The sequence below is a fragment of the Vigna unguiculata genome, chromosome 4, assembly GCF_004118075.2.
Source record: "Vigna unguiculata cultivar IT97K-499-35 chromosome 4, ASM411807v1, whole genome shotgun sequence".
NCBI lineage: Eukaryota > Viridiplantae > Streptophyta > Magnoliopsida > Fabales > Fabaceae > Vigna > Vigna unguiculata.
Window position 1 is genome coordinate 2,386,248 of NC_040282.1, and position 26,436 is coordinate 2,412,683.

The 26,436-nt window shown below is 29.6% G+C and overlaps 1 protein-coding gene across 1 annotated transcript; it reads left to right on the forward strand.

The window, feature by feature from the left end:
- Positions 1-7,207: 7,207 nt before the first annotated feature.
- Positions 7,208-10,016, forward strand: LOC114182702 (WUSCHEL-related homeobox 1-like). The gene is made up of 4 exons (XM_028069628.1): positions 7,208-7,945; positions 8,035-8,331; positions 8,503-8,579; positions 9,358-10,016. Exons 1-4 carry the CDS (start codon positions 7,750-7,752, stop codon positions 9,826-9,828), a joined length of 1,041 nt encoding a protein of 346 aa, XP_027925429.1. The 5' UTR covers positions 7,208-7,749; the 3' UTR covers positions 9,829-10,016.
- The last annotated feature ends 16,420 nt before the right edge of the window (positions 10,017-26,436 follow it).

Consider the following 26,436-nt stretch of genomic DNA (forward strand, 5'->3'; position numbering starts at 1 on the left):
TTATGAAATAAAACCCTAAAAAGATCATAAACAGAGAAAGAACTGTAAAATAAACAGAGAGAAAGAAATATGCAGAAAATAGAAAAAATGTAACATGTGATAAGGAAACATAGCAACGAAATAAAGAGAAAACACGAAATAGGAAACAAAATATATGAGGTTCAATAATGGATTTTTAAAAGCTAATATATCCTATTGATTTTTTATTTAAATTATAATAAATTGTTTTAGCTATTAAGAAATATTAGAATAGTAATTTTGTTAGTCTAAAGAATTCATATATAGTACATAGTACATAAATGAAAAAAATGAAGGTGTTTGGTTGGTACGAGTGAGATCGTGATATTTTTGTAAATAATTTATAATCTATAACTATATATAAAGGGGATTCCCTCTTTTGTGTCCACATTTCATAATTCCAACTTTACCCTTTATAATTTAATTATTTATTAAATTTTTAAAAATTAACGGTTACTTTTACAAGTTTTTATAAAATTATTTACTTATCTCCTTTTTCTTTTTTTCTCTTACTATTCATCAACAGTTATTTTTCTCTTATTTTCTCCGTACATTTTATTTTATTTTTTATAAATATACTTTTATTTTGTTTATTAAATTAATAACATTACAATATCATCAATTATTAATATAATTCAAAAAATGCGTACACACAGGCGCGATAGCGCCTGTGTTTAAAGAGAATTAAATTTTTTTTATCCACATTTTATTTTTTTATTTTTACATTTAATTATTATTTTAAAAATTAATGATTTTATAAAGAATTTACTTCTAAGAGTTATTTAAAAGGCTTTTTTTTTTTGCTATCTAACAATTATTTTAAATTTTTTTATACATATTTTATTTTTTCAATTTTATATTTACCAACTATTTTTAAATTAATTATATATTTTAAAAATAAATATTATTGATCTTAACTCAAATTTTGATGAAAATTAAAAAATAAAACATACAAGCAATTATTTTTGCTAGTTTATCATATAAAAAAAATAAAGCAATGTAAAAATTAACACAATAATGTTTCATTGAAAAATCCTCATAAGATCATAATGTGAATTAAGATCACCAACATCATAAGAAAGCATACCCTAACGAACACAATAAATGCAATTGATATCACCAAATTATGTACAATTAATGTTATGTGTTTAACTGAAGAAATATTCTGCGGTCCTAGAAAACCATGAACCGAGTTCACTATAAAATGCAGTTGAAAAGAGCCATGTTATGCAGAAACAACACTTTCAGATAAGTGAATCACCAAATCGTATGTTCTGAATCTGTTATTTTAACTTTGTTGTAATGAACCATTGAAGAATTCTGCAGGAGGAATTGCTCAAATCATGATTCAGGCTTTTCAAAAGCCAAATTGATTCTGCAGTATCTGGCAGACAGAATTGGGCAAGTCAGAAGAAAAACCACATATCCTTGGAAAGTTTTATGTCATAATGAATAAGAGAATTGACACTGATGATGAGCCAGTGGCTTGGTTACAACTTAGCATCAAATGCTTGGAATCATTGTCCACACTAATCAGTTTCCATTTGAATCAGATTCATATTAAACTTCCTTAAAAATTTTACGTCAATTAAAAATAAAACCAATTTATAGTATGGATACAAACCTTATATTTCAAATCAGTTTTGTAGAATTGAATTAAATTTAAAATCTACATTTTAACATGGTATCAAAATCAGATTAGAATCTTTCCTAATGAAATTTGTTATCTGTTTGGTGTGTAATCGACGAGAACTTCTAACACTCAGCAACGAAAATGAAAATTGTCAGTTTTGCAGAACTTGTGTTGCAGTGTTTAGTTGCTGATATCAATAGAACTAAGCAAGCACACACTCACAATGAAAGAAAAAAGGTGCTTCTCGAGAAAAATAGAAGATCAAATTAAAGGTGTGCTTGAGTATTAAGAATTTAAGTGTGAGTCTAAGTCTCACATTGATTAAAAATGAAAAAGTAGAACATTATATAAGAATAAATATCCATAAACGCATTATCTTAAAGTTTTGGATTGAGAGTGGTGTCAATGTCTTATGTGGTTGGATTCAGGTTTCTCATTGGTGTTGTATCTTCCAAGTAAAAATTCCTCTGTAACCTTAAGAGTTTGTGATATTCACATCACATGAGTTTGGTATGAACCAAATAAGCAATCAGAACTATAAAATAAGATTCCAGCCTCTTCTTTTAGAACTCTTTTGTTCGTTCGGTCTTAATGATAACTTTTAGATAATCACCGAAACATACATAACGCCATATTAAAACTGGAACTAATCAATTGTTTTTAATTAAAGTAATGTGACATCAATCTCATTGTAGAGTATGAGAAACTATCATATTTGTGATTAATTCTCAAATCATGATTATTTGATGAAAAGTATACAGAAGACAGTCAACTAATTAGTGTCAAATAGTGTTAAGTTTAAATAAACAGTCTATATATCAAATAGTGTAAGACAGTTCTATGATATTTCATTTTCTTAGTTTTATAGTTTTGTAAACAAAATGAGATACAGAACAATAAAAATAGAGTGCAATATTATTCTTTTTATAAAGAAAAAGGCTACAGTAAATTTTATTTAGTTATTTATTTGTTTTTACACTCCTTAGTACTGCTGCTACCGTTGTTATTATTGGGTTTGTTGATTGATCCTATAGTTGTTGTTGTTGATTAATTAGTACCAAAATCGTCATAATTAAGAAACTTTTTAAATTTAAATTGTAAATACGATAATAATTCTTTCCAAAATCGTGTTGCAAAATCATGATAAAATAATAGTTAATAAGTAATGACAAAATTGCTAAATAAGAGAAAAATGAAAAATGACAGAGAAGAGAAGCATGAAATAAAATATTTTCATAAATATAAAAAATAAGTAGAAAAATTGATTTGTCAACAAATGATAATATATACACATAATATAATAAAATAAAATAAAAACAAAATGACACCTCTGGCCACATGTTCTGTTCTTGCCATTCATTGTAAGTTGTCACTTTGTAAAATGGAAAGTATGCAAACTGTTTCGTATAATTTATTTTTCTTTATTTTTTTTCTTCTTTTTCCATCTTCTTCTTAATACCCTATCTCTTCCTTCCAATTCTTATCTATTCTTCTTCATTTTCCTTTCACTTTTTTTTCTGTTCATCTTCTTACATTTATTACATGGACTAAAAGTACGGAGGAACATGAAAGATTAAGTTGCATTACAATGAAATTTGGATTCTTTTTTGGATATTTTTACTATTGCTCTACTGTCCTTGTACTTTCATGATATACTGATTACTATTAATTTTGACGTTTTAAAATATATTAAAAAGATATTTAAAATACCAACACACTGTATTTTTAATGCTCAACAGAAAACAACATCCAAAAAAACCTGGATTCCAATTAAAATGAACACACATGAAAACTAAACTGAAATTAACAAAGTTAAGTTTGTTAACTAACTTTCATCCACTGTGTTCCAATACAGCAGGAAAATCTGCAAAATTTTGACGAAGATGATAAAGTTAGAGGATAAAGGTGTTACTAAAGAAAAATATCCCTTCCATAGATGGCCCATGAAGTAATTGTTTTAGTCAGAAATGGCAAGTGATTAGGGTTTTTACTGGTACTGCATCTGCAGAAGGAGGAGGAAAATCTCACACTACTACAGATATATGATCAATGATCACAGTACTAGTAGATAACAGATTCTTGGTGGAGGCATTGTTTTTTGTTTTGCATGAAAAACCACCTCAAAATTTCTGCATTCACATCTCACAAATAACACACAAAATAGCAGGCCCTGCAGAATTTTGCAGAATGGTAGGCCCTCAGCACACCAGAAAACCTACAAAATTATTAACCAATAATTACAGTCTATAGATCCTTTTTCTTTTTCATTCAAATATTCCACCTTAACAACTTAGTAAGACAACTCAGTCTTTTCATAATGACTATGATAATAACAAATTTCTTTCATAGTATTATTTTTAATTACACTGATTGTCTTGTATGTCTAAATTTTTTATGAATTTTGTATCAATTCAATGTCTGATGAGAAAGAGTTATGATTTTTGTTCTGTTTTCTATCAGTGTATCTCTCTGTAGTATAATTTTTTGTGTAAAATTTTTGTATGAATAATTGAATAGTTTCTTTAATGACAGAAGGACCATGTACAGAGACAGAAGCAGAGTGCATACCTAGCTGCACAATGAGGACACTAACAAGCCCTTATAGGTCTGGACCATGAAAATTAGGTTTATCAAATTATAAAATTGGTAAAGTTGAAAATAATAATAACAGTTTTTGGATTTAATTTCTCCATTAACACTGTAATTGATTTAGTAATAAAGTTGAAAGAAGATGAAAAAGGTTGTAAGTTGGTCTATTTCTACTAACAAGTTTCCTAATGCAAATAAGGTAGGTTCTTGTTGAAAGTTTCAAAAGGATTTTAGTACTGTGTTACATCTTCTATTTCTTATTTTAGTAAGATTACAGAAAAAACTTAAGAGCCAAAAACATCTACTAGATCTAAGGAACTAGGTTATGTCTTGTTTTCAAGGAAGTTCCCGACATCTTTTCAAAAGATTCGAAACAAATCTATTGTATAATTTTCACCTTGGTACAATTGTAAATATTTTCACTTGCCATTTTAATGCTGTGTTTATTTGAAGAGATTTGCTGGAGAGGGATTACACACATGATGTTAAGGTGAGTTACGCGTTCATTTAGGAATTTGAGAGAGAGAAAGGAAGGAATATGAATATTTTCTTATTTTTGTATCTCTACCGTACGGAAAGATTTGAGGGTGATTTGAACAACATTACACTACTAAAAAAATTCATATTTTCTACCAGTTTTGTTTTGAAAATTTTTTCATAAAAAATACTTACAAATTTTGTTGAGAAAAAAAAATTGTAAGAAATTGCTACCAATTTTCTTGCAAAATATTTTATATAAAATACTTTTTGCAATAAATTTTGTAGGAAATACTTGCAAATTTTATAATTTTGTAAGAAATGATTATCCACAAAGGAATTACTTCCCAATTAAAATTCTTAGGAAAAATGACAGAAAAAAGTTTTTTCTTGCAAATTTTTTTAACAATTTGCAAGAAAGATATGATGTAATATGAGAATTTCTAGTAGTGTTACCATTATACCCTCGATTCATTTATCCTTTTCTTAATTCACCTTAATTCAATAATAATGTTGCATAATTATTTTCTTAATTCACTAATAATGTTGCATAATTATAGTAACAATGTAAAACTATTGTTGTTGAAATTACGCTTACAACAATAATTAAACTCCAAATTCTTAAATTGTTTATAAGAAAAAATAAATTGAAGAAATAAATATATTATTTTTTTATTAAAATATACTTTTTTAATTTATTCATTTAAATATTTTTTATATAATAAACCTAACTCATCTAAATATAATTTTAAATTAATTTCAACATAAAAGACAATTTGATAATCTTATTTTTTTTTTCAATTATACTTAATTTTTAATCTACCACATCAATCAAATCATTCATCAACTTTTATATATTTTACTTCTAAATTCATCATTTTTCACTCTCCCCAAAATCAATTCTCACATGTGAACACACCCTAACTCACATGATATCTCTTCATTATTCTTTTATATATATATATATATATATATATATATATATATATATATATATATATATATATATATATATATATTTGTATGTTGTTTCGTTCGACTTCGACCGCTCCACAATCACATGATCTCTTCATTATTCTCTTATTTTTTAACTTTTAGCATTTTTTTTATTTCTCTTCTCCACTTCTTTTCAAGTTTGTTTCCCTTCTCCTTCACTTTGCAAAGATTTGGAATAAATAATTTTTCATATGATGGTTTTATAGTTGATAACCAATTTAGATGAATCTCATGCTTTTGAAGAATAAAAGACATGAGATAAACAATTTTAAATCAAATTACTTATTACAATATTAAAACAGATGAATTTGGTCTTTCTAAAAAGTAAACTTAAATGAATTACATCAAAATCTTAATTTAAAAAATTAATTTGTTTAAAAACAACTTTAATTTTTGTAAAAAAAAATATAAATATATGAAGTCAAAATTTAAATAATTTTTTAATGATTAATATTTCTTTCACTAACAAATTTATTTTATTTGCTCAAATTTTTTAAAAAATATTTAAATTTATATGAATTTGTCCTAAGATATACTTAAGACTTTTAAAAGGGAGGAATATTATGCATTGAGATTGAGATCTAGACAAGGAAATAAAAATGCATGCTGGTAGAATGAAAAACTAGACATATTTTGTGTGCAGTCCAAAACACATTTGACAGCGTGTAAATCGCTTTTCAAATTCTACTTTACAAAAACATAGTACTATATCTTATACACAGTAATTGTACTTAAAGTTCTGTAAAAAAATATTTGCTAATTAATGGTCTGCAAAAGTTTCTTTATTACTTTTCTAATCTTTTTTGCATAATGATTCTCCAGTACTACTCGATTTTCCTTTATACTTCCTTGTGCTTTTTTCCTAACTCAATGAACATACATTACTTTTTCATGCAGCATTATGATTGATCGTATGAATCAATCATAAATTACTCACTGCATAACTCATAATCTAGTACTTAACTTTAGTTAACCTTGTATATACAAATCTTGCTGTCAATGAAAACGTTTTCTGAATCTTACATATCTCTTACAGTGAACATGGTTAAACTGTTATATACATGTACTGTAGTTAAGAAATTCCCTTACAGTTTGAATATACAAAATAAAAGTGTGAAGATGCATCATGTGTGAGTGTGATGGTGAAAATGTGAGAAGAGACAAAAATCTGTACAGTGATATGCATCAGAGAGAGAGAGAGAGAGAAAGTGTGGTTGGACAGCATAATAGACAGAGAAAAGGGTAAGGATAAGCTGAGAGGGAGAGAGGAGCAATTTGGATTGAGAATTAGGGTGAAAGGCACGAGACATGAAGAGACCAATAAATGAAGCAGAAGAGTAGAAAAAAAGGGTCAAGCCCTTCATAACCCTCATCATCGTTACGTCCTTTTTCATTCTCTACTCCCCAAAATATACCAGAATTCCACGTTTTCTTCTCTTCTTCTTTCTACTTTTTCTTCTCATTTCACAATTTTCTCTCCCTAGACACCTTCACTTTTGTCCCATGTTACACCAACACTACACCAATCTCTCTATATCAACCAACTCATTTTCCAACAACAACGTTTTCTGCTTTATTACCATCCATATATACCATATGCATCAACTTTCTCTACTTTTCATTTCAACTATCCACGACTTACCATTTTCCTCTCTTCTCTTCTCTTCATCACCACATTGCATTGCATGCTACCTCTACACTCTTTCGTTCTTACTTCATTTTCTTTTCTTTTTGCTTTTTTCAACTTCAACACCATTCTCCATCATTTCAATTCCCATTGCCAAGTGACAAGGGCTGATGGAGACAGATAAATAAATCTATTTAAAGCCCTCCCACTTTATGCAGATATAACACACCCCTTTCATTGTTTTAGCATATATTCTCTTTCATTACTTCTAATCTTGTATGTATATAACCTCATAAAGCTATTCTACCTAGTAGCTTCATTCTGTGCTATTTATAACCTTTTTCTACCATCACCCTTGTGACCACACACCAAAAACCCTACCCTTTTTCCCCTCATTCGCTCTACCACAATGTGGATGGTTGGTGACAATGAAGGTGGTGAGTTCAGTATGGTTGATCATTCTTTCAGTGGAAGGAAACTCAGACCCCTCATGCCAAGGCCAATAACTTCTTCTTCTTCTTTCACACCACCACCAACAACCACTCTTAGCTTGACTCACCCTCATGCCAATGATTTCCCTTCACACTATGATTATCACCATCTTGGTATTTACATAACTTTTCTCTTTCCCTAGTTGTTGTTAACATGCATTTGTTGTTTTTCCTTTTTCTAATGCCTTTTTTTTTTCTGTTAGCCTCAGTGGCAGAACAAAACAAGAGAGAACAGTTCAATGGTGCAGCACCTGTTGTGGTGAGCTCAAGGTGGAATCCAACGCGAGAGCAACTAAGAGCCCTTGAAGAGTTGTACAGAAGAGGAACAAGAACACCATCTGCTGAGCAAATCCAACACATCACTTCACAGCTTAGAAAGTTTGGTAACATCGAAGGCAAGAATGTGTTCTATTGGTTTCAGAATCACAAAGCCAGGGAAAGGCAAAAACGTCGCCGCCAAATGGAATCAGAGGCTGGAACTCCTGAGAAGAAAGATTCAGGTAACATAACATGACACACCCTCATCAAATTCTTAATTAATCCATAATCATTCAGTCATAATTATGCAGATTTGTTTGTTACAGATCGGTATCACATGTATACATTGTTTTTCTTGTTCTGATTGTTGCTCATGTCAAGTTGTGTTGTTTTGTTTTTCCCTTTGTCCACAGCTGCAGGTAGGGCAGTGTTTGAAGTTAAACAGATCAAGAATTGGACACCCTCAACAAACTGCAGTACTGTTGCAGAGGTCTAATAATATTCCATTCTGCTATATACATATATATAAAGATTTGTCTTGTTCATGGACTAATTTATAGTATCTACCTTACCTTAGCCTTTTTGTTTGTGTGTGTTTTTAACTTGGGATTTGCTTAATGGTGAAAAGTTGATAAGCATATCCATTAAGTGGTGATTATTAGGATATGATTACGTTGATGTTGGAAATATGTATATTATGGAAAGATCTGCATAGGTATAGGGAAAGGACCCAACAAAAGCTTCGTTTGTTGGGAAATGAAAAGGGCCTAAAAGCTGAATTCCTTCCCTTCTGTCGGCTCTGCTGTTATGCAATTTAGCTTTGCTTTTGGGTCTTGTGCTCATTCATGTCATTTAGGTCAGAAGTTTCAAGGGCATCCCGATATAATATTCTATACGACTGAGCAACTTTTGTGACGGAAAAGACAACCTTAGCCCTACTTTTATTTGACTTCTCTTTTAGACCATGCATGCACCCTTCAATTGAATGAATACAAATTTGAATCACAATAATTGTTTATGATAAAGTTCATATCAAAAACCGTGCACAATTCACTTTAACATTATCTAAAACTTTTATTGGTTGTTTCTGTGTCTATTGTATAGATATATAGATTGTGTACATATATATTTATTTTTCTAGGAACTTGGAGTGCTGAATTAAAATATGTGCTACCCAATACCTTTTTCTCCTTTTTGTTTTCTGGTTTTCATATTTGACACTGGTTTTCAATTTGATGGGTTTGCATGGCTGCAATTCAAATCCACAGGAATCTGTTTCAACGCAGAGGACTGCAAAAGCAGTGGGTGAAGAGAGTAGAACAGTTGGATGGCTCCAATTCGATGAAGGAAGAAACCTTTTGGAGAGGAATGCCACGTGGCATGTGATGCAGTTACCTTGTCCTTCTCCAACTGCACCCTCTTCAGCTATTACAACAACCACAGTAACAAGAACAAAAATGGAGCCTAACCTCATTAAGACACATGATCTCAGCTTTTTCATTTCACCCCAGAGGGAAAACAGTGTTATATACTTAAGCAGTAGCAGTAGTACCAGTGAAGATGATAACTGTGTGGAGTCTCAAACCCTTCAGTTTTTCCCATTAAGGAGTGGTGGTGGTGGTGATGATGCTAGCAGTGACAGCATGAGGGATAAAGAGACAGAGATATCAGCTTCACCAATGAATTGCAATAACTTCACCCCAAGCCAGTTTTTTGAGTTCCTTCCTATGAAGGAGTGATATCAGAGACACATCCTATGTTTGTAAAATGATGGGAATGTGTTTTCGTGTTGTTGTTTTGTTGAAAAATGGCACTGCTTTTATTGTTATAGTTGCTAGATGATGTTATGTTTCGAGGAATTGGTGCTGTAATATGACACTGACTTTGAATGAAGGTAATGTATTTTACCTTAAACTGCATTTGGACTATGTTGGTTGAATCAAAACTTAGTATTTGATTTTAAGACATGAGAATGGGAATAAGATGTGACAGACTTGCGTGTTGGAACAATTATGATTTTTGTTCTTTTGTTGCATTAATTTAATTCTGGTGGAGTAAGTAAACTTTAAGTGAAGTTTACGACAAATGAAGAAATCACATCAATGAATGAAAGTGAAATTCTTGTTTTCAATTTAAAAGTTATTTGCATTTGATAATGGGTGTTCAATATCAAACCCCTTTTCCAACTGCAATTTTCATAAACTTGTTAAAAATTTAAACAATATATATATACGCAAACAAGTTTTACAGTTTTTGTTTGAAAAAGATCTGTTTTATTGTTTCTATAGACAGGTTCTATGACAAAAAAAAAAGAATCATTTTAAACGTGTTTTCAAATTATTGTGTATTTATATATACCAGTGAAAGTAGAAAAAATGAAAGCAAAACTAATTGAACATGGTCAAAGGTTGCAGTATAACAAAGACTCCTCAACAAAAATTACCAGGTTTGGGACCACAATATATCATTACACAAGTGAAAGGTATTATTAGGTCTGTAACTGTGATTAAAAAAGAACACATGATGTTTGTCTAAGTACAGTTTATAACATAACGAAACAAAATGTATGATAATATAAACTCATAAAGGTAATGTTGAAGGAGACCAATGGATGGTAAAACAGCAAAGAAATATAATTTCTACATATATTTTACATCATATTACATTTATGAAATACGTTATAAGAACTGAATTTTAAAACTATAAAATTGATTTATAATTTAACATTTGCATCTTTATATATGGGTTTAATTAGTCGGATGATACCCACCTTCGTTTAGATATATTAGTTTCGTATCTACTTTTAAAAAAATGTCAATTGAATCCCAACTTTTGAAAATATGCTTTAATTAAGTCTTTTTAGCAAAAAAATATTAATACCGTTACCAGTGACTTGATTGAGACACTTCTTCAAAAGTTGGGACTAGATTGACACATTTTTAAAACCGAGTACCAAACTGACACATCTAAATGAAAGTGGGTATCATCCGACTAATTAAACCTTGTATATCTTATCAAATTGTTTTATCGTTAAATTTCCAAAAGAATATATATATATATATATATATATATATATATATATATATATATATATATCAATAGTTATCTAATTTAATCACGGGTGTTTTTGAAGTGAATAAGGAGCATGCAATTCAAGATTTGTGAAAATGACCTCATTGATGATGGCTTCCTCTTCTTAATAATTCGTACAAGTTCCGTCCTTTCTCACTCATCAATTCCATATATATATATATATATATATATATATATATATATATATATATATATAGATATTATTCATACATAAGGAGTGCAGTGTAGCAGGAACTGATAGCTTTTAAAGGTAAGTGAACAGAACAAAGCAAAACAATCGGCAAGAGAATCAAGTTCTACTTTTGGAAACTTAGGGCAAAAAGTTTTTCACTTTTTTACTTGCCACCAAGGCTCATGAGAAGAATACAACTTGAAACTTGAATCGTGCATCCTTTTGCAGAAAAAGAAAATTATTATGTCTAACTCATTTTCAGTACTGACAAACTAAAACTATGCTAGAGAAACGAACATGAGAAAAAGAAATTTATGATTCACTGAATTCTGAAGATTACAATTTCTAAGAATGTTGAATTTTGTTTCACTGGAAAAATATTATTGAAAATATACTTTTTTGAAATCAAATAGTTGTGTGATTCTTTGGTAAGAAAATTGGCAAAAAGTATTTAAAAACGCAATTTCCTTTCAATATATATAGCAAGCACCCCTCAGAAATAATATGAAGCTTGTAAGTTTTTGGAGACACGTAGGTTGAGCATTATTACACAAAATGCATGAGTTTTTTTTATATAATACTATTCTAAGTCATTCAACAGACAAATTTTCTAAGACTGGACTTTAAAAAAAAGTTTTAATGGATAAAAGAATAAAAAAGTATATTTATATCTCTTGGAAGGTAGCAATTAGATAAAAATAGTCTAATTTTATTAGACATAGAGTAAGTATTTAATTTCTTACTGTTGATTACATTTTGATTGTATACAAAGTTTAATTTAGTCAACCAATATCAATTTTAGACATATATCTGGCACTCAAGCAAAATCATATAATCATTCAATACTTTTATTTTGTCATGACAATTCTATGGGATCAAAACGAACCTTCAAAATTGAGTATTTTTCACTGTATGTAACTCTTAGGGAATTACAACATTTTGTTCAATTTCTTATGGTCTTACTATACAATTTTGAAAGTTTACATGATTGAATTTTGAATTGTAGTACTCTGTCTTTTGTTGATGATGTTGTTAATGATTAGTTTCAAAAATTTCTTGTTTCTCAGCCATAGGCCAATATAGCCTTGCAATCTCAAGGTACATCATTACTAAATATATCTTTTGACAAATAGATCATTGATTTGGGTGTTACTAATTGTATGTCATGTCATTTGTCTTCTTTTGTTTTGTACCTAACTCATTTATGTCAATTGTAACTGCTAACAGTGATTCTGTTCCATTGTCTGGTATTGGTATCATTGTCACACCATTTTTGTTTGTTTTGATGTTTACTACATATCTGGTCTTGTTATGAGTCTTGTTTCTGATGAGAAAATTTGTAATTCTGGATATAATGTGTATTTCTCTCCATCTAATTGTTTTGTACTTTCAGAAGGTGATTGGGATAGGTCGTAGACAAGCTGATCATTTCTCTTATTTATATTTATATATTAAGGTATTTTTTATCCACATTTATTTTCTAAATTTATTATTTAAATAATTTTTTAAATTAAAATAATTATTTTATCAATTTAAATTTTTTTTTAATTTGGCTGTATTTTTAAACTTAATTATTTTTTAATTGTAAAATTATCTATAAAATAAACAAAAGTTATTTGCAATAAATTATAAAAAATATTTATATTTAATTTCATAAATATAATAATAATAATAATAATAATTTTCATACAAAGTAAACAAACTCCCTAGTTTTTATAATTATTACACATGGATGATGACATTTATAAACTGAAAATTTATGATTACATGTAATTTAATGTTTTTTTTAAATTTTAACTAAAAGAAATTTCTATATTCGAGACATTTTATTCACTCTGGTTAATTTATTTTGTTTTTTCTTACATGATGTAATTACATCCTATCGAACTATATATTATATTTATGTTTATATTCTTTTTCCTAAAGGTTAATACTAATAAATAAACTTTACCGAGTACTTTATTACTGTTTTAAAATTATAGCTGTCATACACTTAACGTGCAATTTAAATATATATATATATATATATAATATATATATATATATATATATATATATATATATATATTAAGATTAAAAATTCATATTTAAACGTTTGTAAGGTTGTAAAATTTAATATTTTAGCAAATGCAACCAAGAGGACAATTAAAAATCTTACAAATTTTGAAAAATAATTACAACTTTGGAATGAGAAAGTATTATATTTAAATATTTTTTCTGTTTCTTTCTTTAAACATTAAATAGCAATAAATGAAAACACTCATTTGACTCTTAATAAATATAACGTTTACTTTCTGTATTAATTTATATAGTGGGAATTTGAACTCACAATCATCTACCTAAATTTTTTTCATTAACCACACCCTTTATAATAAGTTTTCTTGTTATTGTACAATTTTTTTTCCTCTTATAATTCAATGTTAAATTTTAAACTTAAATAAACCAAATTATGAAATTTAAACTTTAATTTACAAAAGATGGATTTAAAATATAGTAATACAATTGAATTATTTGATTTTAAATCGATAAAATTCAAATTAGTTTTGTTTTACACAATGTAAATAACATGTTATTTCAATTCAATTTTTAGATGGTTTAAACCGGATTTAAATTTAATATCAACTATTTAGATTGTGATAAGATTTTTCAAACCAAATATTTTATATTTAAATGTAAACATTCAGTAAAGTGCAGTTACTATTTTAAATTTTATAAAAGAAAAATTAAATTCACAACCTTTCTCTCAGATTTTTTTTCTAATTTTATTATCTCTATATTAATTTATTTTATTATATAATTTTCTTTCAGATCTTTTTTCTAATTTTTATTACCCTCTATATTAATTTATTTTATTATATAATTTTCTTCGTCTTACAACTCAATATTTAATTTTAAATTTAAATAAACCAAATTATAAACATTTAAACTTTAATTTACAAAATATGATTTAAAATAGAATAATACAATTCAATTATTTGATTTACAAATTAAAATTATTTTTGTTTTACATAATATAAATCATATGTTTCTTCAATTCAATTTTTAGATACTTTGTACCGGATTTGAATTGAATTTAAGTTCAATTATTCAGATTGTGATAATATTTTTCAAAACAAAAATATCAAACATAAAGAATGCAATTATATAGAAATTGTGTTTTCTATTAAGGTGCATTGTAATTTTAAAGAATATCATAATTTATTTATAGGTTAAATTACTCTTTTGGTCCCTCTATTTGTAAAGTAATATTAGTTTGGTTGTCACAATTTGGTCCCAATTTTCTTAAAAATGATTCAATTTGGTCCTTGTTGTTAATTTTGACTAGACGGTGTTAAAATCAACCCCAAGTGTCAATTTATGCTTTTTTTTAATTTTTTTAAATTTTTTGATTTTGATTTTTTTGATTTTTTGTTTATATTTTGCACGTATCACTTCACAATTGTGCCACGTGTCAAAATGACTCAATTTGGTCTTTATCGGTGTCACATGCATCTTTTAAAATAACTATTTTGACCATTTTTAATATTCAAAATGGTGTTTTTAAATAATATTTATAAATGGTAGAACAAATTACATGTATTATTAAATCACGTGTACAAAACTAACTAACAAATATAATGTAATGAAAAAGTACAACAAATTATCATGTAACCTATGATGTATTGATACTTCAACTTGGGTCACATATTTGTGTTTGACATGTATTTGTATTTGATACGTATGTGTTTGATACCTTGGGATATTTGATTGATCCTTATCAATAAAGTATCTAAATTATAAAGTTGTAATACACTACAAGAAAATATTTGAAGAATGACTAATTCTAGTGACAAAAAATATTTAGTCACTAGATACTGATCAATTTAGGTATCAATTTAACAACTATAAGTTATTGGCAACTAAAATGGTTACAAAAAATTATAATTGGTCTTTAAACTCATAATTAAAATAGTTTCCATTATGAATTGGTTTCTAAATTGATAACTAACCTTAGCTACCAAGGTTTTGACTACTAAAATAGTTGGTTTCTAAACTGGTCATTAACATTAGCTATTAGATTTTGACTATCAAAATAATTAGTCTCTAAGTTGGCCTTTAATTAGGAAATTGATTTCTAACATATTTCTGGTTAGTAAAATTGGTCATTAGAATTTTCTTTTAATAATACTTTAATAATGACAATAATTTATATTTTTTATATTAACAACTTTAAAATATATAGTTTTAATTTAGATTTATATAATAACAATTATATATTTACTATATTTTTAAAAATTATTTTACATTTTTCAATATTCATCATATGTGTCTCTTATTCGTACATATAACGTATACCTATAAAAAATATTAATATAATATTATCATATAAATAAACAACACACATACAAATTTATTGAATAAAATACTGAAATATAGAAAGTAATCAAAAATTTCGAAAACATTAACTATCATTCCTATTTTATTTATAAATAACATTTATAATTAACTTTTTAATCAAACTGTTAATTATCTTTCTTAAATGTACAATTAAATTTTATAAAATTATACCTATGACTAATTGACAATAAAATTTACATTTATTAAATGTACAGTTAATTATTTTAATTAAATTTTTTATATATTAATTATATATATGACAAGTTTTTAATATGTAACTAATTTTATAATTAATATATATTCAATATTCCTATTATTAACATACAAGTATATCATTATATATCTTTAATGTATATATTAATATATAAATTATATACATTAATGTATAACTAACTATAAGACATACAAAATTTTACATTAATCATTCCTATGATGTATAAAATCATACAATTAATATATATACATATTTTATATTAATTGTATAATTATTATACCTATGATTCCTATATAAACTCTTTTAAAACTATTTCTTATATTATATACATATCAATTGAAAAATTTAATAAAAAGTAATAATATGATTATTATTAAAATAAATTATACAAATAATTTATTAATAATGTTATAAATATAATTCAAATATTTTTTGAATTTAATAAATTAATAAAAAAAAACATAAAAGAAAATATGCATACGGAGAGATCCAAAACTAGTTGTAAGATAAAAAAGAACATTTATTTATTTATTAAATAAAATGCCTAGTTAAAGTTAAATTAAAAATAGTATGCTGCATGATAGAAAATATACTCATTAAACAGCAATTGACTTTTGTGCATTGATGATTTATCAAAGTCAAACTTTTTACTATCACACCTGTTAAAAGAAAAAAACAAACATTTAATATATAATCTAACAAATTAATATTTTAATTTAAACTTTTAAACAACTAATACACATTTATTAAAATGACTTGCGGAATGAATGTTTATTCTTTCATTCCCGAGAGTTTCATCAGTTTTGTTTTTTTATATATATATACATATTCCCAAAGCAAAAATATTACTCAGCAAACACAAAACAATCTTCATCATGTTGAGATCCATCTTTACTCTCTTCTTCACCCTTTTTCTCTTCTTCGAAATTTCAGGTATTTTTTCTCTAATATTTTTCATTATAAACTCAAAATAATTATTTCAATTCTCACTAATTTTCTCACACACTGACTTACTCTCTTTTACTCTGCTTTTATAGTGCCTAAACCTTGGGCTTCAGCGGGTTTAACACTCTCCAACCAATGTTCCTACCCGGTCTGGCCCGGGATTCAATCCAGCCCAGGAAAGCCCGTTGTGTCCCGCGGTGGTTTATTCCTTGTTCCTAAACAGGAGTTGTTCATCACACTCTCCCAAGTCTGGTCGGGCCTTTTCTGGGCTCGCACAGGCTGCACCTTTAACGCCGCGGCGAAGGCAAATGTGTCACCGGAGACTGCGGCGGCAAACTCTACTGCAACGGGCTTGGCGGTGCCATGCCGGCCACCATTGCTAGACTCGCTTATGACGATCACGATCTCTACAACGTAAGCTTTGTGGACGGTTACAACGTCCCCATCACCATAACCCCATACACAGGCCCAGATGATTATAAGTGTCACTATGTGGGTTGTAAAAAAGACCTCAGCGCCCTGTGTCCCGCGGGCCTGCAAGTGCACTCACCGGACAATAAGACTGTGGTGGCATGCAAGAGCCCATGTGAAAACTCAAAGACATGTGGGCCCAATGAATATTCTAGAATCTTCAAGAAAGCTTGTCCTAAGGCTTATACTTCTCCCTCTGATAAAGAGCCTTCTAGTGTTGTTCCTTGTGCTGATGCAAGTTATATTATAACTTTCTGCCCTACAAGTAAAAAGTAATATAGAGAGAGTATCGAAAGAGTAAAAGTGAACCTTAGAAATTCTAAACTAAAAATAAATAAAAGGAGCAAGGAAAAATATTCGAAAAAAAAATCTTCAAAATCATTGGATCTATAAATAAGACTTGAAAAAAAAATCTAAATATCATATTAAACTCTAGAGAAGGGAGAACATTAAAATTAAATTGTGTGTTTTTCATATAAAATAAATACTTTATTTATATTAAAAAAATTAATGTAATAAATAAAATAAATTTAATGTCTATAATAACAAAAATATAATATTTAAAAAGAAAAGGAATAAGGAAAATGAGGTTAAGAAAAAAATTCTCCAAAATCGTTGATATATAGATAAGACTTATATAAATTTTTTTAAAAAGAATTCTAAATATCATATTAAATTCTAACTGTATTTTTGTTTCGCCTCACAGATTTATTACGATCAAACATGACAAATGAAGAAAAGAGTTGCTTTTTTTTTTTTCCATAAAAGAAAAGATTTGCAGGGAAATGTGAGAAAAAGTCCTTAAAAATCATAATATAATTTATTATATTATATTTAATAACAATAATTTATTTTAATTTATATTTTACTAAGGGTTGTTTTAATTTAATACAATTTCATTGATTCCAATTTTTATTTTAAATAATAATTTACATTTTATTATAATTTAATTTATATTAATTACATTTTATTTTAAATTACTTTTATAACTGATAATAAAATGATAATATTTGGTTTTTATCAATTAAAATAATTTTTAATTTATCAAATATATCTAGTATCTAATTCATTTCATAAATTTTTATCTCAAGTACTTTCATTTTTCTCAACATCTTTTCCAAAATTCAAATTATTCCACTTTCATCTCTTTTTTCCCTCAATTAAAATATTTTTTAATCTATCAAATATATCTCATCGCTAACCCATTTTCATAAACTTTTTATCTAAAATACCTTTGTTTTTCAACTTTTTTTCATAAATCCAAATTACTTCAGTTTCATCTCTTTCTCCTCAAATCCTCTTCAAATTCATTTTCAAAAACAAACACAAAAGAGAACTTAAAATGCATGTGTTTTTCATAAAACATAAAAACTTTATTTATATTCAAAATTTTAACATAATAAATAAAATAAATTTAACATCTTTAATAATAAAAAATAGTCTTATATATATATATATATATATATATATATATATAATTTGTTATATTATAGGGTATTCTAAAAGGTTGTCACATAAGCCTTTCTCGATGGAATGTTGTTTTATCGTTGCAAATTGTGTTGATTTGTTGGAGATCTTTAGCCACAAGTTTCAGAACATCTTCCTTCAAGCTCCAGTTCCATGTATCTTGAGATTTTTTTCCACGATTAGAGGCCTCGTGTAATTAATGGCCATAACTCCACACCTTATAAATAGATACTCCTCACCGATAAAAATAACACAACGCACATTGCTCCTTTCATTCTCGACTTCTTTCCTTTTCTTCTATTGTCATAAATTTTGGGTTATTAATTTGCTCTTTTTAAGAGTTTTTTGTTAGTTTCTGAGATCCTCGAAAAATTCAGGAAGTTCCTTTTGTATCTTAGGTAACTTGTGCAATACACCACAAATAAGTCCTTAATGACAATAAATCTACACGTCTTAGGAAATGTTGTTATTTGTGTTTTTCTTTAGCTCTTACAACAATGTTTCCAGAACTTATATGGTCTTTAAAAAAACTATTCTCAGACGTGTCAAGAACGTGTGTCTACCCTATTAGACATGTATGAAGTTGTTACGGCTATCACATACTCAAAACCTAACTCCAATATTCATTCAAAATAAGTTGAAAACTATATTCATGCGAACGACGTATGCCAACACACTTTAATTAGTGCATTATCTAAACATGTTCAATGTGTATTGTTCATACACGGAAGCAAAAGACGTTTGAAATTCTTTAATTCTCAAATATATTGCCGAATATGTCGTGTGACAAAGGTTTGTCATAGGAAACAAATCAACAAATATCCAAATTTCTTGAAGATATAAAAGCAAATAATATAATTTTGCTTAATGAGTTTATCTCAAAACTTCTGATTGAGAAACTAGCACCACCTAAGACTGACTACAAAGAACAACTGAAACACAAGTAGATGTCATTCCAGAAATCATGACACACATCATTCAAGATACCAAGTAGAAAGATTGTGCTACTATTCGAGCCAAAACATTATTTGTAAAAGCAAATATGGTAGAAGACAAACTGACTCCAAAAAGGTAGGAGAATAGACCTAATCATAATAATAAAAACAATTTACAATTTATGTCCCAAAAAATTTATATTTCTTATATTATATACATATCAATTGAAAAAATTAATAAAAAAAATAATAATAATATTAAAATAAATTATACAAATAATTTATTAATAATGTTATAAATATAATTCAAATATTTTTTAATTTAATAAATTAATACAGAAAAAAAAACATAAAAGAAAATATGCATCCGGAGAGGTCCAAAAGTAGTTGTAATATAAAAAAGAACATTTATTTATTTATTAAATAAAATGCCTAGTTAAGATTAAATTAGAAACAGTATGCTGCTTGATAGAAAATATACTCATTCAACAACAATGGACTTTTGTGCATTGATGATTTTTAAAAGTCAAACTGTTTACTATCACACCTGTTAAAGAAAAAAACAAACTTTTAATAATCTAACATATTAATATTTTAATTTAAACTATTAATTTACATTTATTAAAATGACGTGTGGAATTAATGTTTTATTCTTACATTCCGGGGAGTCTCATCAGTTTTGTTTTTTTTTTTTATATATATACATATTCCCAAAGCAAAAATATTACTCAGCAAACACAAAACAATCTTCATCATGTTGAGATCCATCTTTACTCTCTTCTTCACCCTTTTTCTCTTCCTCGAAATTTCAGGTATTTTTTCTCTAATATTTTTCATTATAAACTCAAAAAAAATATTTCAATTCTCACTATTTTTTCTCACACACTAACTTAATTTCTTGTACTCTGCTTTTGACAGTGCCTAAACCTTGGGCTTCAGCGAGTATAAAACTCTCCAACCAATGTTCCTATCCGATCTGGCCCGGGATTCAATCCAGCCCAGGAAAGCCCGTTGTGGCCCATGGTGGCTTATTCCTCTCTCTTAAACAGGAGCAGTACATCCAACTCCCAAAGTTGGAGTCTGGTCGGGCCTTTTCTGGGCTCGCACAGACTGCACCTTTAACGCCGCAGGGCGAAGGCAAATGTGTCACCGGAGACTGCGGCGACAAACTCTACTGCAACGGGCTTGGCGGTGCCATGCCGGCCACCATTGCCAGACTCGCTTATGACGATCACAATCACAATCTCTACAACGTAAGCTGTAACATCCCTGGCTACCCCTCCTCAGGCCCCAGAGGCTGTCAGGTTACTACAACCCAATGCACCCCAACCCCTCACCCTTCTCCGTCCATTCATACTGGGTGGGTTGTTGCCAGTGGGGGGTTGGGGTGCATTGGGCTGTAGTAACCTGACAGCCTCTGGGGCCTGAGGAGGGGTAGCCAGGGATGTTACCACAGCTGGTAGCATCTGCTGGTGAGCCAGAGGTGTTAAAGGTCAAGTTGGGGGTTCGATTCCCACTGGCAACAACCCACCCAGTATGAATGGACGGAGAAGGGTGAGGGGTTGGGGTGCATTGGGCTGTAGTAACCTGACAGCCTCTAGGGCCTGAGGAGGGGTAGCCAGGGATGTTACAAAAGCTTCGTGGACGGTTACAACGTCCCCATCACCATAACCCCATACACAGGCCCACATGATTTTAAGTGTCACTATGTGGGCTGTAAAAATGACCTCAGCGTCCTGTGCCCCGCGGGCCTGCAAGTGCACTCACCGGACAATAAGACTGTGGTGGCGTGCAAGAGCCCATGTGCAAACTCAAAGACATGTGAGCCCAATGAATATTCTAGAATCTTCAAGAAAGCTTGTCCTAAGGCTTATACTTTTCCCTCTGATAAAGAGCCTTCTAGTGTAGTTTCTTGTACTATTGCAAGTTATATTGTAACTTTCTGCCCTACAAGTAGAAAGTAATATAGAGAGTATTGAAAGAGTGAAAGTGAACCTTGGAAAAAGGTTTCTCATCAAATAAAATATTTTGGACATAATGAGTTTAGAAATTCCAAACAAAAAAATAAATAAAGGAGCAAGGAAAAATATTTGAAAAAAAAAATCTTCAAAATCATTAGATCTATAAATAAGACTTGAAAAAAAATCTAAATATCATATTAAACTCTAAAGAAGGGAGAACATTAAAATTAGATTGTGTTTTTCATGTAAAATAAATACTTTATTTATATTAAAAAATTAATATAATAAATAAAATAAATTTAATATCTCTAATAATAAAAATATAATATTTAAAGAGAAAATGAATAAGGAAAATGAGGTTAAGAAAAAAATTCTCCAAAATCATTGATATATAGATAAGACTAATATACTTTTTTTTCAAAAAGAATTCTAAATATCATACTAAATTCTAACTATATGTTTGTTTCACCTCACATTAATTATACATTTAATTTTTTTTGTGCAATTTCTTTCAATAGTCTCTCAGATTATTTCTAAAACACACATTTGTTAGTTTTTTAATATTTATTGTTTATTTCATCATGTAGAATAATATTTCGATATATTCTATCTAATTATTTGTTATTTTATAACTCATTATTAATATACTGTAATTTTTTCACTTTAATTGTATAAATAAATTTTATTTACTACAATATAAAAATTTAATGTATTTGCTATGAATATTTATTTGTCACTATCCAACATATATTGAAGTTCAAAAGATACAAAATCTATGTCAAAATTTTATTATTATGTTTATTATTTGTTCTTTGTGTCATTTTGATCAAGTGATGTATTATAACTTTTATTAGTGTATAAAAAAGAGATTCATTAGAATTTAAAAAATTGAAGTAAACAAACATTTAAAATATATTTTAATTTGAATATTTGTTTTCCTTTTATATTTTTTTGAAATATTTTTTAATTTTATCAACTAAGTTTCATCAATGTTGTAGTTTGCAAATTTAATAAATATTTTGGTTCTCATGAAATTTTATTCGGTATTCTAATATAAAATGTAGACAATTATAATTTATTTCAAAGTATTTGATATGGAAGAAACAATCATCCTCCTAATATTGAATATTTGATAATATTATGTTTTCTTTACCATTATTTTTTTTCTTTTATAAAAATTAATATTGAAATAGTTAGAACACGGGTACGGGTATGAGTACGAGATTATACCCGTTACCCGGTGGGGATGGGGATGGGACAAAAGTTTGATACCCGTTGGGTTTGGGTATGGGTATGGGGATGAGGATGAATTTTTTATGCGAGGATGGGTATGTGATAGTGAAACCCGTCCCCGCCCGCCCCGTTGCCATCCCTGATTGGAATGTACATTTTAGTGTTTGCGTTGAGTTCTGTCGGATTTCTGGAAATTTCCAGAAACCGCCTGGCGGCTAAGTGTTGCCTGCCAGGCGACGGAAATTGGCTTGCACAGTTCTCGCGAATGTTGATGTTTTCGTGATGTGGGGATGCTGGGAAGTGATTATTCTGATATGAAAATCTTTGGTACTGTGAATTGTTATTTGTAATTGCCAAAGTGGAACAAGATTGTATGAATTTGGGATTGTAGGGTTTATGTTGGGATCGGGGATGAATGACATAGCTAATGTTATGAGAGGTGCATTGATTGCGTGTGATTGATGTTAATATGAATATGTTATGAACCCTTGGATGTGATGTGCATGAGAAATTGTGTCAGTATTAAGGTAAAGATGGTATTGGGTGGTTGGAGAAGTTATGCTGGGTGCAGGAGGAACCTGGGTAGAACCTAGTTTTTCACGCACCGCCTGGCGGCAGTAAGGCTGCCGCCAGGCGACCCATCAGCTCAGAAGAAAATTTTGTTTTGTGTGGATTCCCTTTATGGGAGTGGTTTAATTGGGGAACCTGTAGAAAGTGTTGTGGTGTGCAATAAACTATGTTTTAGGGTGTATGTCATTTGGTGATAATTATGAAAATTATGTGTGTGAGTTGGATGGATTAGATAATTCATAACTAATGGTTACTGCAGTGATGGTCTCATTACTTCAGTATTGGTGCACTCATGGTTGTAAACTTAGTGACCTGAATTATATGAAAATTAAATTGTATGTGTATGAGGCTCGGGGTATGTTGTGGATATGGGGCAAGTTTAATGCAAGTATGGATGAAGAGTATGTGTGTATGCTTAAATTGATTTGGCAGGATTTGGGTGTGTAACTGGAGTTTGATAGAGTATTGTACACTGTTTAATTGTGTTGTTGCAAGGGGAGGGTACCATATGGACCATCTCTTGAATTGTTTCATTAGTGAATAAAGTAAAGCATGTTAGGACATGTTAATATTTAATTTGGGCATGAACTAATTGTAATTGTTGTGTTTAGTTGTGGTGCTATGCCTTAATTACTATGATTGATGTGCGAAAGACGAATTTCAAGTTTGGAACCTCTTAAGACACGTGAATAGTGCCAAAAAACCAGTAGCATTGCGCTACTGGTATGGCACCTGGCGGCGCGGGGTGAGCCGCCAGGCGGTAGGGTCTAAATCAGTGGCAATGGCCACTGTCTGCAGGAGGCGCCTGACCGCAGCGTTGTGTCCGCCAGGCAATGACGGAGTAGCGTGGCTCCTGTTTGGCCGTTGGCGCCTGGCGGCAAGGGTGTGGCCTTCGGGCGGTTGACTTCCAGTTTCCGCCTAGCGGAGTCTAGGTGGTGCCAGGCGATTTTGGTTGTTGTGGAATTGTTTATGCATGGATTAGTGGACTTGAAGGACTAAGTTTACTCACTTTTATGCTTGGGCTTGACGGACTAAGTCCAATAGGGGTCTGGGATGTGTTTGGTGGTGGGACGCATGATGGGCATGGAACTGGTTAGTTCCCGTCGGCTACTATTGGGCGAGGAGTCCTTAGTATGGTGATTACATGCGTCAGACGCACGATGGGCAAGGAATAGTTTTATTCCCGTTGGCTGCTATTGGGCGAGGAGTCCATAGTATGGTGATTGCGTGCGTGCCAGGGTCCAAGCTAGGAAGGCTTGGATGTTTTACTACAGATGAGGAGTCTGTGGGGTTGGACTATGAGCAGGATTGGCTCGTAGGGTTGGACCACGAAAGGGATAGTTTCGTGGGAGCACAGTAAAGTCCCAAGACCTAGTTTCATGCATATGACTCATGAAGGAATATGAGATCAGGGGTGGATAATTTGCATTTAACACATATCAGTAAATTTACTTCTTGGGATGGGTGTCATATTTATTTTATATTTATATATGCATAGCTCACCCTATTTGTTTGTGTGTGGCGATGATCGAATAATTTATTATCCGGGAGTAGATGATTTGACAGGTGAGCCAGGAGACGCTTGAGTTTGGAGAGCAGGATTATATGGGCATTTGAAGACTTTGAGTTTTATGATATTTTTCATGTTTTTGGACATTAGCTATTTTAGCTTTTATAGTTGTAATAAATTTGGATTATGACATTTATATTGTATGCAACGTTGCGATTTTTATTTCCCCGTATTTTGGGAACATGTGATTATAAATGAGGTATTATCAATATTATTGCGTCTTATTTTATTTTCTTTTAATTCGCTTATAGTATTTTAAAAGTAATATTCCTTAGGAATGTTACAAAATGATTGGAAATAAGATGTTCTCTATGGCAGCTACTATGACGCCAAAAAATCCTACATGTTTTCAGGTGGAGTCAGAGAATGAATCTCATTTGTGGCACTACTGATTTGGTCATCTACATTATAATGTCCTGAAGACACTCTTCTCGAAATAGATGGTTAATGAGTTACCCTCAATTGCAACTCCGAAGGATCTATGCACACATTACTTAGAAGGAAAGCAACATCGAAAATCTATCCTAAAAAAGTGCATGGAGAGCATCGAACAAGTTTCAACTTGTTCATACAAAATTATGTGGGCTTATCAAACCCACCTCAATCTCGTAAAACTTGGATTTACTTCTCACATGAAAAGTCAAAGACATTCTCCATTTTAAAAGTTTCAAAGTTTATGTTGAAAAGGAAGCTAATGTATGTATTACTTGCTTAAAGACAGATAAAGATGGTGAATTTACCTCAAATGAATTTGGGAAATTTTGCAAGGATCAAGGCATAAGGTGACAATTGACAACAACTTACACTCTTCAACAGAATGGAGTGATTGAAAGGAAGAATGGAACAATAGTGAATATGATACCGTCCATGTTGATTGAGAAACAAGTTCCAAAGATATTTTGGGCAAAAGCTGCTAAATTATGTGTACATGTTCTCAAGAGGTGTCCTTACGGTAGCTGTGTCAGATAAAACTCCAAAAGAAGCTTGGAGTGGAGTTAAACCCACAATGGAATATTTTTGAATTTTTGGATGAATAACTCATGTTCACATACCTGATCAACATAAATTAAAAATAGATAACAAAAGCAATAAGTGTGTCCTTATGGGAGTAAGTGAGGAATCTAAAGCCTATGGCTTGTTTGATCCTATATCCAAAAAGATTCTCATCAATAAAGATGTTATTTTTGAAGAACAAAAGAATTGGAAATGGAAGGAGAATGAAGAAGAATGCAAGCAAAATGTTTTAAATTGGGAAGAAGATGTGGAGGTCGAGAGTGAAATTGGGGAAAAGGAAGAACAAAATAATGATATTGATGATTCCACGAGGTCTGGTACACAT